Source organism: Poecile atricapillus, chromosome 14, assembly GCF_030490865.1.
Source record: "Poecile atricapillus isolate bPoeAtr1 chromosome 14, bPoeAtr1.hap1, whole genome shotgun sequence".
Lineage (NCBI taxonomy): Eukaryota > Metazoa > Chordata > Aves > Passeriformes > Paridae > Poecile > Poecile atricapillus.
In genome coordinates this window covers 806785-821955 of record NC_081262.1, presented here as the reverse complement: position 1 = coordinate 821955, position 15171 = coordinate 806785, and the positions used below count along the sequence as shown (strand labels likewise).

General features: G+C 39.3%; 1 protein-coding gene across 3 annotated transcripts in view; it reads left to right on the top strand.

Annotated features, from left to right (window-relative positions):
• GLYR1 (glyoxylate reductase 1 homolog) overlaps positions 1-15171 on the top strand; it is a 28424-nt gene that overhangs the window by 3991 nt on the left and 9262 nt on the right. For 2 of the 3 annotated variants that reach the window (XM_058850115.1, XM_058850117.1), the window contains exons 3-9: positions 12-91; positions 8601-8739; positions 9304-9546; positions 12511-12597; positions 13463-13519; positions 14576-14626; positions 14766-14839. In XM_058850115.1, coding sequence (XP_058706098.1) covers positions 12-91; positions 8601-8739; positions 9304-9546; positions 12511-12597; positions 13463-13519; positions 14576-14626; positions 14766-14839 — 731 coding nt within the window. The remainder of the gene's footprint in view (positions 1-11; positions 92-8600; positions 8740-9303; positions 9547-12510; positions 12598-13462; positions 13520-14575; positions 14627-14765; positions 14840-15171) is intronic. The other variant, XM_058850118.1, reaches the window with a different exon arrangement.

Sequence of the window (15171 nt, the reverse complement as noted above, 5' to 3'; positions counted from 1 at the left end):
ATCACCTTTAGATTGTTAACCCACCTAAAGATCTGAAGAAACCTCGAGGAAAAAAGTGCTTCTTTGTGAAGTTTTTTGGAACAGAAGATCAGTATGTACCTGCTTGTTTTCATCTGGGGAAAATATTGTACCACATAGCGTGGATCTTTTGTGGAAGAAATATTTACTAATATTTTTTTGTGGAAGAAATATATACACTAATATTACAATGCAATGTAGCATCATAAAGGATTCCCTTTGAACCACACAATAAAATAAATTCAACTATTACTACATGATGTAGCTGCTCACTGGGGTGTAGGAAGACTGTAAAAACTTCGCTTAGGATTTGAGTTGCTGCTCTGATGATAGCTTGCCACTTTTAGGTGTGACATGACTCTGTTAGATTTTAGCCCGTAAGCATGAATGAGAAAGGTACAGCTCAGAGTATTTTATTTTGCTGCCAGAGGAGTACAATTGACTATATAATTGCCATTTGTGAAAGAATATACTGTCCTACTTGCTGATTGAAAATATTCTTGCTGTGCTTTTGGAAGACTTCACTATAAGAGAGCCAAAACTGTTTTAGATTGCCTTTTTGCAAGGCAGAATTTAATGATTTCAAATGTGAACAAAATCATAATTGTCTTAGATTTAAACGATTACAAACTAGGGAAATAAAACCCTGAGAACTTGGATATTTTATGAAACTGAAAGTTATTTTGATAATTTTTCAGTTTTCCTCTTTGTTTCCTGCTATATCCTATTAAGTCATGGAATAAAGAAGGAAATTGCAAATATCTGTGGAAGACTAAAAAACCCTTTACTTTTTGGAAGAAAGGTGACAAGAACTGAGGTCATTTGCTGAATATGTCTTAAGGAAATTATTTTTGCTTAATACTTCAAAAATTTTTTCCATTAAGAAATGAGGTCTAAACTTAATGGAGTAATAGTATATGCCACATACTAATGGAAATGTTTGGATCTCTAGTAACTTGAGGCAGGTGAAGGTTGATTTGAGGGCAGAGAATGTTTTTTGGTGGTGTTATTAAATATGGTTATTTGTGCTAATAAATTCTGAGTTGAAGTGGATTATTTCTGTCCTGATAATTTGTTCTCAATTCTTGTATTTCACATTATTGAATCAAATACAGGTTTTTTTTTTGGTATTAAGACAAGCGGTCAAAAGTCTTTGATACTGTAGCTGAGATTAATAATCTGATTACAAATTAAGAGTTCAGAGCTGCAAAATAATCGGGATTATTTGCAAGATTCTAGAGCTCTGGTGGGGGCAAATTCAGTCATCTGGCACAGTAAGATAGTGTAGTTGTTGTAGTGTAGCCCCTTCCCCCAATCTCCAGCTTGTGAAATTTAATTATGTCATGCTAGATAATCATTAATTAAAAATTTGTTTGTTTTGATTGGCATACCCTACCTGAAAACTGAATAGAAATAAATACTATCACCTTTCTTTCAAATAGTGTTGCTAGAGAGAGGATAGAGAAGCCTGTGTGCCTCTTCTGTCCTGACTTGGAACTTCAAAAGGCTGTGCTGGTTAGATCTGTGCTCTTCTAACCAGTGTGTTCCTTGAGCAAGTTCTCACATTTGAGCATAATCAGTGAGCCAGTCTTGAGTATAGTAACAGTATTAAGTATATAATCAGTGAGATATAAATCAGGAAAGATATAAATTATTTCACTTTAAATGTGAAGATGAAGAGAAAATCTCTTTACTTACTTTGTACAAGTAAAGTAGTGGGTTTTGTGAATGCTTTTTTCAGGTCTGTGTATAAACAGGACTTGGAAATATGAAACTGAGAGAATGTCACCACCTTATGAACAGCCTGAGTAATACAAGAGTGCAGAGGGGTGTTCGAGGGATGATGAGGAGCACACTTATCCATACTGGTGGTCTAGTGCATGTAGCTTTGTTTTTTAGCACCTCTCTTTTTGTGCTATGTTCATGCTGTTTGATGGCATTTCTTTACGATGGATCCTTTGCTGCAGCTCTTGTATTACTTGCTTATCCTTTGAGCTTGAACAGGAGAGGATCTGGTATTGTCTGTTCACCTCTTGTCTACTGTGTATAAGGCAAAAGTGATGCTGGTTGCTGAGTAGAGTCCCTCCCATGAATTTCTGAGTGTTCTTGCCAGTGAGTTTGTGGAGAGGTAGGCAATCTTGGGCCTTATTTTAGTCTTATTTCCTTCTGAGGATTCATAGGTGCCTGCTGTGGTCAGAGATGCCCCTGTTCCAGGCTGGGTGAAAATTGTTCCCTCCTGACTCATGTGCCTTTGGTTTGTCATGCTAAAGGTTAAGGAGAAAGATGTTTGGAAGTAAAAATGGATGTGCATGAGCAGACCAGAGTGGTAAATAAAAACATACTGATGGTATGGCAGTGGTTTTGGTGTAATGTATAAGTTTTGGTAATTTGTGAAATTCTGGCTAGCTTAGGATACAGCACAGAGGAAATGCATTTTCCTTTTCCTGCAAATTGAATATTACTGTGTACTGGGCCTGTGCAATGCCACAGTGAGTAAGGGAACAGATTAATTGTAAAGCTGTGAGTAGTTGTGGTCCAAGACACAGGTGAGAGCATGAGTGCATTTAGACTGTTCTCTAGGTCTTGGATTTTGATAATTTTTCTGCTGAGCTCTGTGTTAATTGTGTTGGTGATGTTTCTCCTGTTACTTCTGAAGGAATGGGTTTTCTGGAATCTAAGGATTGTCTACCCACGGAAGCAGATTTTGCTTGTGTTTAAGCTGTGAAGTACATATCTTTACCACAGTGAAAGCCACCTTGATGTTCATAGTAGTGATGTAATATCTATGTCCTATTCTGAGTGATTGTATGCATCACAATTAAGGCAATTGTGTAATGTCTTTTTATTACCTTGTTCTCCAAATTGATAATAAGGTTTTTCTAGTCTGACTAGGAGTTGTTTTTCCGAGTGTCTCTTCTTAGAGTAAGTCACATTAAAAGGATTCTTTATATAAAATCAAGAAAAGTTGATGTTTCCTGACCATAGACCTGACAAGCATGTAACAATATCCATTACAAGAATCTAAACAGCAAATTTAATTTAATTTAGAAGTGGAACTTAAATCTCTTATCTGTGTTTATAACTTCTCAGATGTGCTTCTCAGGTAGTATTTAAAATCCCCTTTAATTTCCATGCTACAGTCTTGTCATAGAAAATCTTTGTAGATATTTCAGTAATCAAGTAAGAACTTTTATTTTGCTGTGTATGTATATTTATTGCTTTTAGTAGTTAAAACTTATAGACTGGCTGGCCCACACGTCTTTCTTGGTGTGTCATACAGTTAAAAATATTTTTATATTTTTTGGCCTGCTTAGGAATTCATTATTACATTTGTCAAAACTGAAAATACCATTGTTTTGAAGGTGTTTTTTTTCTGCTATGATTCTATAGAAATACTAATGTGAGTCCTGCAGCCATCAGAGATGTGTGTACAAACACAGCCATTCACCTTCCTTCCCCCTTTGGTATTCACTAACAGCCAAATGGACTTGCAAGTCATGTATATCAGTCTTCACAGGAAGCTAGGAAAGCCCATTCTTTCTTACACCCTTTTGAAGCATCAGTGTGAAACTAAATATGATGGGGTCAAGGGGCACTTCCTGACCTTATGTATTAAGGAAGAAATGGAGGAAGCATGCAATCTGAGATAGCCTGTTTCCATCAGGTGCAGTGATTTTAACACAGCACTCCTTTCCATCCTCCATGTTCTATTCGGATGAAAGCACTTACCCTTTACTTCTGCCACTGTTTTTCCTGGTTTTCAAGGAGAGAGAGAGTAAATTCAGGATGTAGTCTTTCTGAAATGTTCTTTCAGGTCCTGACACCAGAAAACACTTGCTTTAAATTTGCCAACTGTTGGAAATACACCTTAGTAGTCAGAGGGGCTGGAGAGATAGGCTGAACTGATGGAGGGGGTGAGCTTGTGTTCCTGGTACTTCTCAGTGAGGCAGATTATCCCACGTGGAGCTTCGTGTTGCTGTAGCAGAGCCAGCTGGAATGTTGAAAATCTCTGCGGGCACAGTACCATAGCTGAAAATCACTACAGACAAAACTGTGGATCGTGTTACGATTTAGAATTTCATATGAGGTGTAAGGCTGTTGAAATTTGAGAATCAAAATAAGTCCAAATTTGCGGAGTTGAATGCAAAAGAAATAATGTAGTGCCTTACATTTGGCTTGTCCCAGAATGGAATTGGGAAAAGACAAAAAAGAAGTGTGCAAAAAGGTTTGTGTGGAAATTGAAAACAAAAAAAAGGTGCCTTGAATCAGAAGGGGAACCAAAGAGAAACATGAAACTAAATCAGGTATCATACTTGTGCCTTATTATCTTGTTGTTTGCCTTAAGTGATGTGATCCTGCCCATGAGTCAACCAAAAACCAATGTTTGGGTGACCTTGGCCAATGCGTCAGGCTTGGATACCATTTGTTTGATTTATTCAAGTCCAGAAAAGCTATTCTCAACCTTCTTGGTCAGTTTACCAGTAGATTGGCCAATACCAAAAAATGTCTCTCCAGATCTTTCACGATTTGTTATAAATCCCAATGAGGGATAGGGTGTCTTAACCAAATTTCTCCCTGAGGCACCCTATGAAGCTCAAGAATTGAAAATCTTTGGCTCAGTGAAAGTGGATTTTTGCATAATATTTGGCTTTCCTTGGTCAAAACAAAATAAAGACAAAATCACAGATGTCACTCCAAGTCACACCTTGTAAACAAATGCGACATCTTGGTGCAATTACACCTCAGCCTTGCACCATTGTGGAGAGAACTTTTGAAAGTAAGCACGTATGTATTGATTGTCATCATAGTTATCATAGTATTTGTGCCTTGTCTACTTCAGTGTATCCGATAGTGCTTTGACAAAGCTGTCAAAGCAGTGTTCGTGGTTCAAACAGGAGAGGGAGATGCTGGAACCCTGGGCACAGAGAATTTTAAGCTTTGTGCTAACAGGCACTGACCCACAGGAGAACAGTGTATTTGACCTGAGGCCATGGAAAGGCTTCCAAAATTGAATTGAGATTGTAAATGTGTAGTTTGAATCGAAGTGTGTTATATCACATGGTGGAAAATACAGTTTAAGGTTTTAAGATATAGTAATATATATGTAGCAACATGGAGGTTTTAGGGTGTAGGCTTATCTTGCTTTTTCACCTTCATGGGTATTGGTATTATGGGATTGGGTGGGAAAGTCTGCAGTGCGGAGCACAAGTGTTTAGTTTTTGGGTTAAAAGTAAAAATAAATTAGTTGCCATTTTATAATTGGATAGCTTACACTTAAAAGGTCTTGTAGAGAGAGATCTGGGGTTCCATTTTTAGTTTGTTAGCTTGATGTCCTGTGTGCTGTCTGTGAGAATGTAATACAGATAAGAAAAGATAAACAACTGAGTCCGAATACAAAAACTGTCTCTCTTGCTCATTAATTCCAACCATGAGGAAAAGAGCAGTGAGACATTTTGCACTAAGTTGCAGAGTTTAGTTATTTGAGTTATTTAATTGATGAGGGTTGGGATGTTCCCTTTTAGTAGAAGGAAATCCATCTTGATTTCTGTTGTGCTCACACACACTGGTCTTGTAAATAACTAAGCAGATTTCTTTTGACTTTTAGAACTGGTTGTGTTAGCATTTAGTATGGGCATCTAAAGTTCTACAGTCTAAAGCAATAAATTTTTTCCTGGACTGTGGTAAATAGAAATTTTGAGATATAATGCCACTGTTTTCATCCCTAGCTGTACAGTCGGCAAAAAGCAAGTATTAGTCGATATTCTTCCATCTCATTTCTGTAGCTTATCATTAGGGGTTGGTATCTCTAGACAGGAAGAGAGTGGCTGAAATGGTGAGGGTTTGAAGATCTCCTTGCCTGGCCATGCCTGTGCCAGGGATTTGAGTCTGAGGTCTGCATCTCTCTGTTCCACTACTTCTGTGTGGCTGCAGGTTGTTTTCATACCTGCCTCTTCTTATTCTAAGTTTCGCTTATTGTTCATGTGTATAATGTGGATTTGACATGAGCAGTGTTTTTAAGAGTGGTATTTTGGAGAGGATGAGGAACAGTGTGGAGAAATGAAAAGAGACAGCCGTTGCTAATGGGTATTTTTGTTACATCGTTTCACTTTCCATGTAGCCCATTCTTTACACATGCCTGGTGACTGTGCAGCAGGATGAACACAATTTCATCTTAAATATGACATCTTAAGTGTCATTGCTCATGTTTTTCTTGTGTATTCATTCATTGCTGAATCAGGAGAGAAACAGTAGTTCCTTTTATATGTTATATCCTTAAGACTGATCTAAATACTGGGCTTCATTGGCCTTGAGGGTATTGAGATCTTGTGTATAAACGTGAATGATTTTGTTTGGTGAAAAGTTTTTTTGTTTTCAAGTTTTGAAACACTGCATGCAATTGGTTTGTGGATGTTGATGTCAAAAGATGCTCATCTCTTACAGAAGGTTGTCCAGGTAGGTGATGGGTAAACACATTAAAAGGAAAAGACCAATTTAACTTTTTTCCTGTTTTTTTTTAAGTTTCTTTTTAACCGAGGCAACGTTTAAGATTGTTTTTCACTTATTAGTTTTTCTCTGAGATCTCTAGTTCTTTGTCCTGGTGGATCACAAGTGCCAAGATGCACCTTTGAAACCGGGGACCAGAAAGCTTTGTGCTTTGTGCTTTCTCTATACCAAAAAAAAAGGAATGAGAAAGGAAGCTAATGAGCATGTGCAGTGAGGAGGGATAGGATGTGCAGGCACCTAAGAGAATGCCTTGAGAGCAAATAACTTATTTTTGTTTAGAAATTGTCCTGTAACAACATTTAACATGCTTTCTTATATCATGGTCCAAAATTTTGTTTCTGTTGCACACACACTTTGTGATGAAAGGCTTCTCATGAGCTGGTGCTCTGTAGTATGCAGGGATGTTTGTCACTGTTTGTCATACAGGCAGGCTTTACTGTGTAAGCTAACTTTAAGGTGTGTTTCACAGTAATGTCTGGGCAGCTGGTAGAGATTCTCTGAGTAGCTGCTGGACTCAAACTTTATGCAGACTGAATGCAATGATTTGACTTGTTAGATTAAGTCAGTTCTTACAAAAATGATGTAAACTAAGTGAAAGGATCCAGTTTTGCATGTAGGAGCACTGGGTTCTTTGGAAAGAATGCTGGCATTTTCCACAGTCAGTTCTATCAGGAAGTCTTGTCTCTGCAAATGAGACTCAAAATGTTTCAGTCTAATTTCTTAAGGTTGATTCCTGATTACAATTTACAAGCAATTGGTATTGCCGGTGAAGAGAAAGGTCTTAATGAAGTTACAGAGTTTGTTTTGTGAAGAGAGGACAATCAAGAGTCAGCAAAACATTACTATTATTTTTTGTTGTTTTAATCTTCGTGTTCAGTTTAACTATATGACATGGTGCATACAGTGTCTGAAAATGCAGCTATTAAATAACTTTATCTGCTTGCAGGAGCTATATTACACTGGGGAATATTTAAAACCTGTAATCGTGGATAGTCTATGTAACAGAGATATCTGGGGATAAGAGAAAGTCTGATTGCCTCATTTTTGCAGTGTTCTAAGAAGTACCATTGGCTATGCTAACTGAGGGAAGGGTTTTCAAAACTCACACAGTTCTGTTTCCGGTAGGGTAGAAGTAGCTTTGTAACAGTGTGGTTGATGAATTTGTGGAAGGGGAAAGGTGGATTAATCTCTGAGAGGCACAAGGAATTCAGGCACCAAGAGAAGCAAAGACATTCCCTTAAACCTCACTGAAGAAGTGGTAGAAGAGCTTGTTTATGTAGAGGAAAGTGAAGTTGTCACCCATACTTGATGACTTCACCATTTGGTAAATGCTAAGAAGTCTTATTTATCAGGAGCTGAAACAGGGAAAGTTGATTTTCCTTGAAAGACTGCAGTCTTAATAGGACTGCATGTTAATACTCTGCTATTGTACAAGTCAGGTTATCTTAAAATAGCAACAGTAAAGGAAATAGTTATTTTTCCTCAAAATCAAAATTGTTGTTTTTGTGCAGAATACCTGGGTACATCAGAAACAAGTGCAGCAATGAGCTATGGCTTTTGTATTCACTCTGTGTGGTCATCTCTATAGTGAGATGCATAATTTTGGTGTTTTTTCCTATGTTTTTTTAGACAGCTGTGTGCTGAATGTTTTTGAACCAGATTGATAGCTGAGAATTATTAGGTGAACTTTGCTTTCAACAACCTCTTGAGTAGATTTGTGGTATTGGCTACTTTACCTGGAGGTGTGGGACTGTGGGTGTTCCTGATGGTGAAACAAGTGCAGTCATTGGGCCACCATTGTTTTAAATGCATCCTGTGATCACATCCTAAAAGATGTTTTGCCAATAGAGAATAATGCTTAGAGGCGGACAGTGCTGGAATGAGAAGTGATAAAGCTTAAGAAATAACTAAGTAAAAGTACCAGAAGAAAATTCTCAGTTTCTAGATAGGAAGTGACTTTGGGATGCTGTCATCAGTAGATTAGGGGAGAAAGTGTAGCTGTGTGTTTCTCAAAGGGAGATGACTGAGAGAGTTGCAGTTTGGAGACTATAACTAGCTTCTTGTTTTTTTGTTTCAAGTGCTTGGATCAAAGTGGAGCAGCTGAAGCCTTATCACACTCACAAAGAGGAAATGATAAAGATTAACAAGGGTAAGCGCTTCCAGCAAGCTGTGGATGCCGTAGAGGAGTTTCTTAGAAAAACCAAAGGCAAGGACCAGGTGAGTGGGTTCTTTTTCACTGTGTGCATCAAAACAGGTCTTGGCATGAATGTTGATTAGATGCCTTGTTATGTAAAGGAGCTTGTTCCTCTGGCACATTGAGGAGGATTTTGTTTTCCTTTGGTTTTTGGGGTTTATTTCCTATCCTCTCTTCTTCCCCATTTAATCTTGTTTGGTGGGGAAAAGCGATTATTGGATTATTAAATGATGAAGAAACTGAAGAGGCTAATTGGTCTGCTTGTGATGATTTTATACATCAGTCTTAAGAATTTGGTATCTAGTAATCTTGTCTTTAGTATGTTAGAAGAGCACAGTCCTGGCAAGTCTTCAGGTGGCCTTTTCCATTACATGCTTGCTTAAACTGGTGTGTTTTTGCAGGAGAACTAACCAGGAACTTCACTCACCAACTCCAAAGGGCTAACAGATATGTAGCTTTCAAGTTGCTGTGCTGTTGTTTTGCTTGATAGTAATCAGCACAGAGTCCTTCACATCCTTGGTTTTGCATGAAAATCATTCCATCTCTTCTCTTCTTTCCTTACCATCTTCTATTCTATAATCTCTCAGGCGTCTTCCCATAACTCCACTGAAGAGAAGAATCGGCGTAATTCCAGCGAAGAAAGAGGCAAGCAATCTGCTGGTGAAGAGAAACGCAAAGGCAGTTTGTCTGAAGGAAAGGTGAAGAAGGGCACAGGGGAAGGAAAAAAGAGGGTCTCTTCTGTCTCGTCAGAGAGAGGATCAAAGTCACCCTTGAAAAAAGCCCAGGATCAGAGCCCCCGAAAGCGGGGGCGTCCACCCAAGGATGAGAAGGTTTGTGTTGTGCATGTCCGCCAGTGCCCATGGACTTGGCAACTGGCCTTGAGGGCTGACTGGCACCTTGACTAAAAGGCCAGCAGGAAGGATCAGTTCAGTATCCCTTTTTTTAAGCTTTTCCATGTTGCTACTTCTAGACCATTTGGCTGCCTGATACCCTTGGCAAGTATATTGTTGATACTTCCTGTGATTTTTACCAGTTAGTTACTCTGAGTGGTTCTGTTCATATCTTTGAGAGGGCTTTGAAAGCTGTATCAGGAGGATCCATTCTTTTGTCTTGTTATCTCTCAAGTTCAGTTTGTGCAGGAAGGATTAGCAAAGAGATACAGGTCTTCATCTGGCTCCTGACTTCTCCCATCTCATCTGTAGCCGCTCAACTTCAACCTCAGTACTCACAATGAGTGAGATATCCTTAAGAGCTAGGGCTTAAAGAAGAAATTTGTAGCATGGAGAATCCGCCAGAAGAATTGTCTTCATTTCAGCTTCTGTGATTTAGGATATGTTCCCATCCTCCATTAAAAAGGAGCCTTAATATTTTATTCCCACTACTTTCCTGGTATTTCTTGATGTTGTGGCAGCACTTTTTCTACCCTCGTTTAGAGGGTAGCCTCTTCCAGCCTTTTTATTATGGAACTCCCTGTTGTGGTCTAGATCTTCCTCTTCCAAATGGATATTTATTTTGGTGGATTATTACAAGGCACATCCTCCGTTGGAGACTACACCTGAAGACAACTGAGAGACCTCGACTGAAACATCATATGGCAACGTGCTTGCTCACCTGTACTTCAAGGGGACCATGTTGTGCTTCACAGTTTTATGTTTCAGTCAGGATGCAAGTCAAAGTCGTGGTCTTTGCTCTCCCAAACTGTGAATGGATTGGCCTTCACTGGTTGAACAGCAGACTCTCTCTTGATGTAGTAAAATGAAGCTGATGATCTCAGATATTAGCTGTGAAGGCATCATAGAATAGAGTCATAGAATATCCTGATTTGGAAGGGACACAAGGATCATCAAGTCCAACTCCTAAGGGGTTAAAGGAAATACTGGCTCTTTTTTTAGCACCAATGTCTGAAATTAGGCTGTGAAACAGATCCCATCAGTTTCTTCTTTGGAGGGAAGCTGGAGAAGGGGAGGAATGGATGCTTATTTATTAATTATAATAAATAATATAATAATTACAGAACTTGTCTTGACTGATGCAGGAAAATGCTTCATTGGCAACATAATTTTCACTTTTCTAAGTGTCTTCCTATAAGCATGTCTCCACATACTTCCGTCAAAATAAGCCACAAGACCTTTTTTTTTCTCTTGCAGAATGATTCTGTCTTTGAGCTAGATTCATTCCAAAATTGATCAAAGCTAATGGCTGGGTGAATTCTGATTGTGCTGACACATTGCACACATAGGTTTTACTGTGTTAGCTACCTTAGGACATCAGAGTGCTTTGAGTGAACTAATTGTGGTAGTAGACATTATTTTACACATGACAAGCAGAGTGATTTTAAAGTTGCCACGAAGTGGTGGCCAGCTGTGTGATAACTTCCTGGCTACAAACCAGGAAATTAAGCAGAACAAGGTAGGAAAGTAAGCCTTATAGCTTCTGGAAAGTGACAAATAAAATAATTGCCATGAAAATATAATAGTACTGCCTTAATACTGTTTTTCAGCTTATGAAGTAATTTTAAAATCTTGTCTTCTTGCCTGGTTCTCAAAAATTCCTCAAGTTCTTAGCCCTAGAGTAGAAAACATTTTCATGTTGTCCTGTATTAATACAGGATTTGGGATTTTTTTTCTCCACCTCTCTCCAAATTCTGGCTTCCAAGCAATAAGGATGCATAAAAATCAAGAATCCAATTGTTGCTGAGGTATGCTCTGTCTAAAAAACCCTAGAAAAGCTCTGTGGCCATAGATGATCATTCAAATACTCTTATTTTTAAGCTTATATGAATATTTTTGAAGGAGCAACAGAACTTCATAGGTATCCAAGCAGGTTTTATCCATGCTTTACCAGCTGAAGTATGAAGGACTCTCTCTAGACACTACAAGGTTGGAGACTGATGTCTGCATTGTCCTGCTAACACTTGGACAGTTGCATCGTTCTGGGTTACCTCCAGGAGTCTTGCTCTGGCTATTTTTGCAAACAGGGTTCTTCTCTTGTTCTTCTGTGTGGATACTAAGGTATATTGTGCATTTTCAGGAAGAAATTTTGGAGAGGAGATAATGTGACTCCATATCTGAACCTTCATTTCAGAGGAAGACAGCACTTACTATGCAGAAGTCCTGTGCATTCTTTTCACATAGCATAAAAACCTAGAGGTCTATAGCATATGTTTATGACCTACAGCATAAAGACCTATTTTAACCTATATGTCTTGGGGAAATAAAAGATAAAGTTTAATCTGCTCAACAGTAAAAGCCCCGATATGTTAAGTACTATCATGATATTACAAACCACGGCCTGTGGAGCAGATGGGGCAGCCCGCATACCAGTTTGTCTCATGGGTTCTGCAAACTTGAGCAGGTGTGGCTGTCAACCTCATGCTTTGAAGGTTCTCCTGATAACAGGTAGGCTATTCTATTGTGACAGGGTAGGATTAAAAGAGTTCAGACCTCTGCTAGTAATGATGTTCTTCACTCATTTGTTAAGCTTTTTGCGTCCACCAGAGAAAAATACGGAATCAAGCATGTTGGTTTTCAGCTCACTTCATAAATGCCCAAGTGCAATCATTCCTCTTAGGTGTGAAGAATGGACTCTCCAGAAGCCATAAATCTGGTTGAATTCCTTCGCTGGTATCGCTAATACTCTGTGTTTAAATTTGAATGCTCATGGAAAGGCCTGTGAGATGGAAGGCATTTGTAGTGCTTTCAGAGCTCTCTGTGTGTGCTCAAATGATCATCTTGATGTGACCAGCCCCTGAGCCAGGTTTTAAGCTCTTTCTGATCCTCCTTCTGTCTCCTCAGGACCTCACAATTCCAGAGTCAAGTACAGTGAAGAGAGTGATGACTGGAACAGTGGCTGGATTTAAATGGCCACCAAGTGTGAGTGAGGTGAGAAACTTTACAACATCAAGGATCTGAGTTTGTGGCAGCAAATCTAGATCCCTTTGGCTGTAAAACAGTGAGATCTTATCTTCTTGTGTTAGAATGTACTGCAGCGTAACAAAGCTGAACAATATCCCAGACAGTTCACAAATATGCTGGGAAATGAGATTTCTGTCTCTGTGGTACTATTTGCAGATTCACATTTAACGTGCTGTTACACTTCTTGTTTCAAAAGCATTTTTGTGACTGACTTCCCAAAAGTGGAGGTGGTGTGGATAGTGTCTCCCTGTCTGAATACTAGCACATGGGGTGCTTTCATTTGATTTCCTTCACAAGCAGCTTTTGAAGACCTTTTGATTTTGTTGAACAAATGAGTGATCAGTAAAGCAGTGTAAGAGCAATGTGATTCCAGGCTTCTATGTATTATGATCACTGGGGAGATGAGGTATCTGGGCCTGCAGTCCTTGTTGCGGTTAGGATGGGTTTGCTTGGCATGTGACAATCTCCAGTCAATTCCCAGAATGCTAGAAATTCCTTGGAAGCTGGAGAATAAGTGTTTTCATTTGCCTGGGAGAGGAAGAAGCGGAATATGAATTTTCTTCCTTTCATGTTAATCTTGTGTGTATACTTCTTTGGTTTTCTTACGGATGTTGAAAAATGAGGAATTTGGTTAGAGTGGATTTGGTTTTGAGAAAGGAACTCAATATAAACTACTCAGTTAATTAAATATGCTCCTTGTGACAGCTGATACATTTTATATTTCCTCCCTTATTCTATTGTTCTCATGCGGCTTAGGAGAGCAAGGGAATTGTGCTGTGGGCATTCAGTGACTCTGGATTTATTTCTGAGGCTGTACTTTCTCTCTTTATAGCCTGTGAAGGACAGTGATCCACACTTTCATCACTTCCTGCTAAGCCAGACAGAGAAGGTAAGGATTTGTTGGACCAGGATCATGCTGCTGAGTAGCTTGGAATCTTGCCCTTTGCTGGAACTGAATACAAAGAGCATGCATAAAGAGCTCCAGAATTTTGTTCTTTAAGGGCTGGCAATTAGATTAGTTGAAGTACTTCCAAGCCTTAAGATTTAGAGTGATTTAGCATTAAGCACAGTGAATAGATTTAAGTAATTCAAGATTATCTAGCACTAGTTTTTGACAGATCTGATGCAATAAATTCTGTAGAAGGAATAGGATGGACAGGAAAACCTTTTTTTTTGTGTTCAAAAATCCTGTTGTTTGATTGTTTTTGATGGTTGTCCTATCAGTTTCTTCATCTGGATAGGCTTATCAATTCACTGAATGTTGCAGGAAAGCTTCCAGGACCAGAAAAGCTCCTTATAAAATACAACCAGTTTATCTCCCAAGAGTCAGAAGCCTTACAGGATTTTATATTCAGCAGTGAACATCAGGAGGAAAAGGAAAGATCAAATAAAGCATAAAAGGATTTATATCTTGCTGAGGATCTGGGCAGAGCCAGAAGGATTAAGAGCTCCTAACAGTTTTATCTAGACAAGCTCACAGTAGGTAGCATGGGGAGGAATAGCCTTCGCCTTAGCATTTGTGGAAAGCCACATGCCTTCTCATATTAACCAGAAGGTTTTGGTTCTACAACTGCAGAGACATAGTGGGCGTAGATGTGAGACTTCATGGCAGGCTTCAGAGAGCTAAATGTAGGAGTAGAGATGGCCTGGGTTCTGCTGCCTCCAGAGGAGCCTGTTGTAGGAACTACAGAAAGGAGTTAGCAGTGCCTCTGTTAGAAGACAGGCTGAATTGCTGGAGCAGAGTGAGAAAGAATGATCTTAATATCTTGCAATGTATTTTAGGTTTTATTTTCTCCCCTTGAGGGAAGCCCCAGAGTTGTCCTGCTTTGAAGGTGGTGGTGGGTAGATGAGCTGCCTGTTTCTGTGGAACAAGGATATGGTCTGTTTGCTCGGCAGAGTAAATCAGCACTGTCCTTCCCCTGAATGCTTTGTCTTCTCCATACAGCCAGCTGTCTGCTATCAAGCCATCACAAAGAAGCTGAAGGTTTGTGAAGAGGTAAAGCAAATCTTCGTTTTGATGGATTTTTATTGTTATGAGGCCTTGCAGTTCTTCCAGAGCTGTGCATTATATTGTTTTTATTATTATTTTTCCCTTCTCTCTTCCCCCCCACATCCCCCCCACCCCACTCCCTCAGGAGACAGGATCCACCTCCATCCAGGCAGCAGACAGCACAGCAGTCAATGGCAGCATCACACCTACAGACAAAAAGTAAGATTTCCAGTGCACTTCAGCCATTTCCTTCCCAGCTCACACATGCAGCCACTCTCCAGCTTGTCACTGTGAATGAATAAACCGAACATTTTCCTTTAACGGCACATTCCTTCTGTCCTTGTGCAGAACAGTTTTGGGGGGCAAGGTGGGAGGGAGGCAGCTAAAAACAAAGGGGGCTGTACAATACAAAATTCAGAGTAAGTTCTGTCCTGGATACATTTGCAAGTGTTTCAGCAGCAGCCCTTTTCAGTAGATCCCACTGCAGGCTGTTAGCAGCATATTCCTGAGTGTCGCATGAGATAGGAAGATAAAAGGGGATCTGTCTCCAG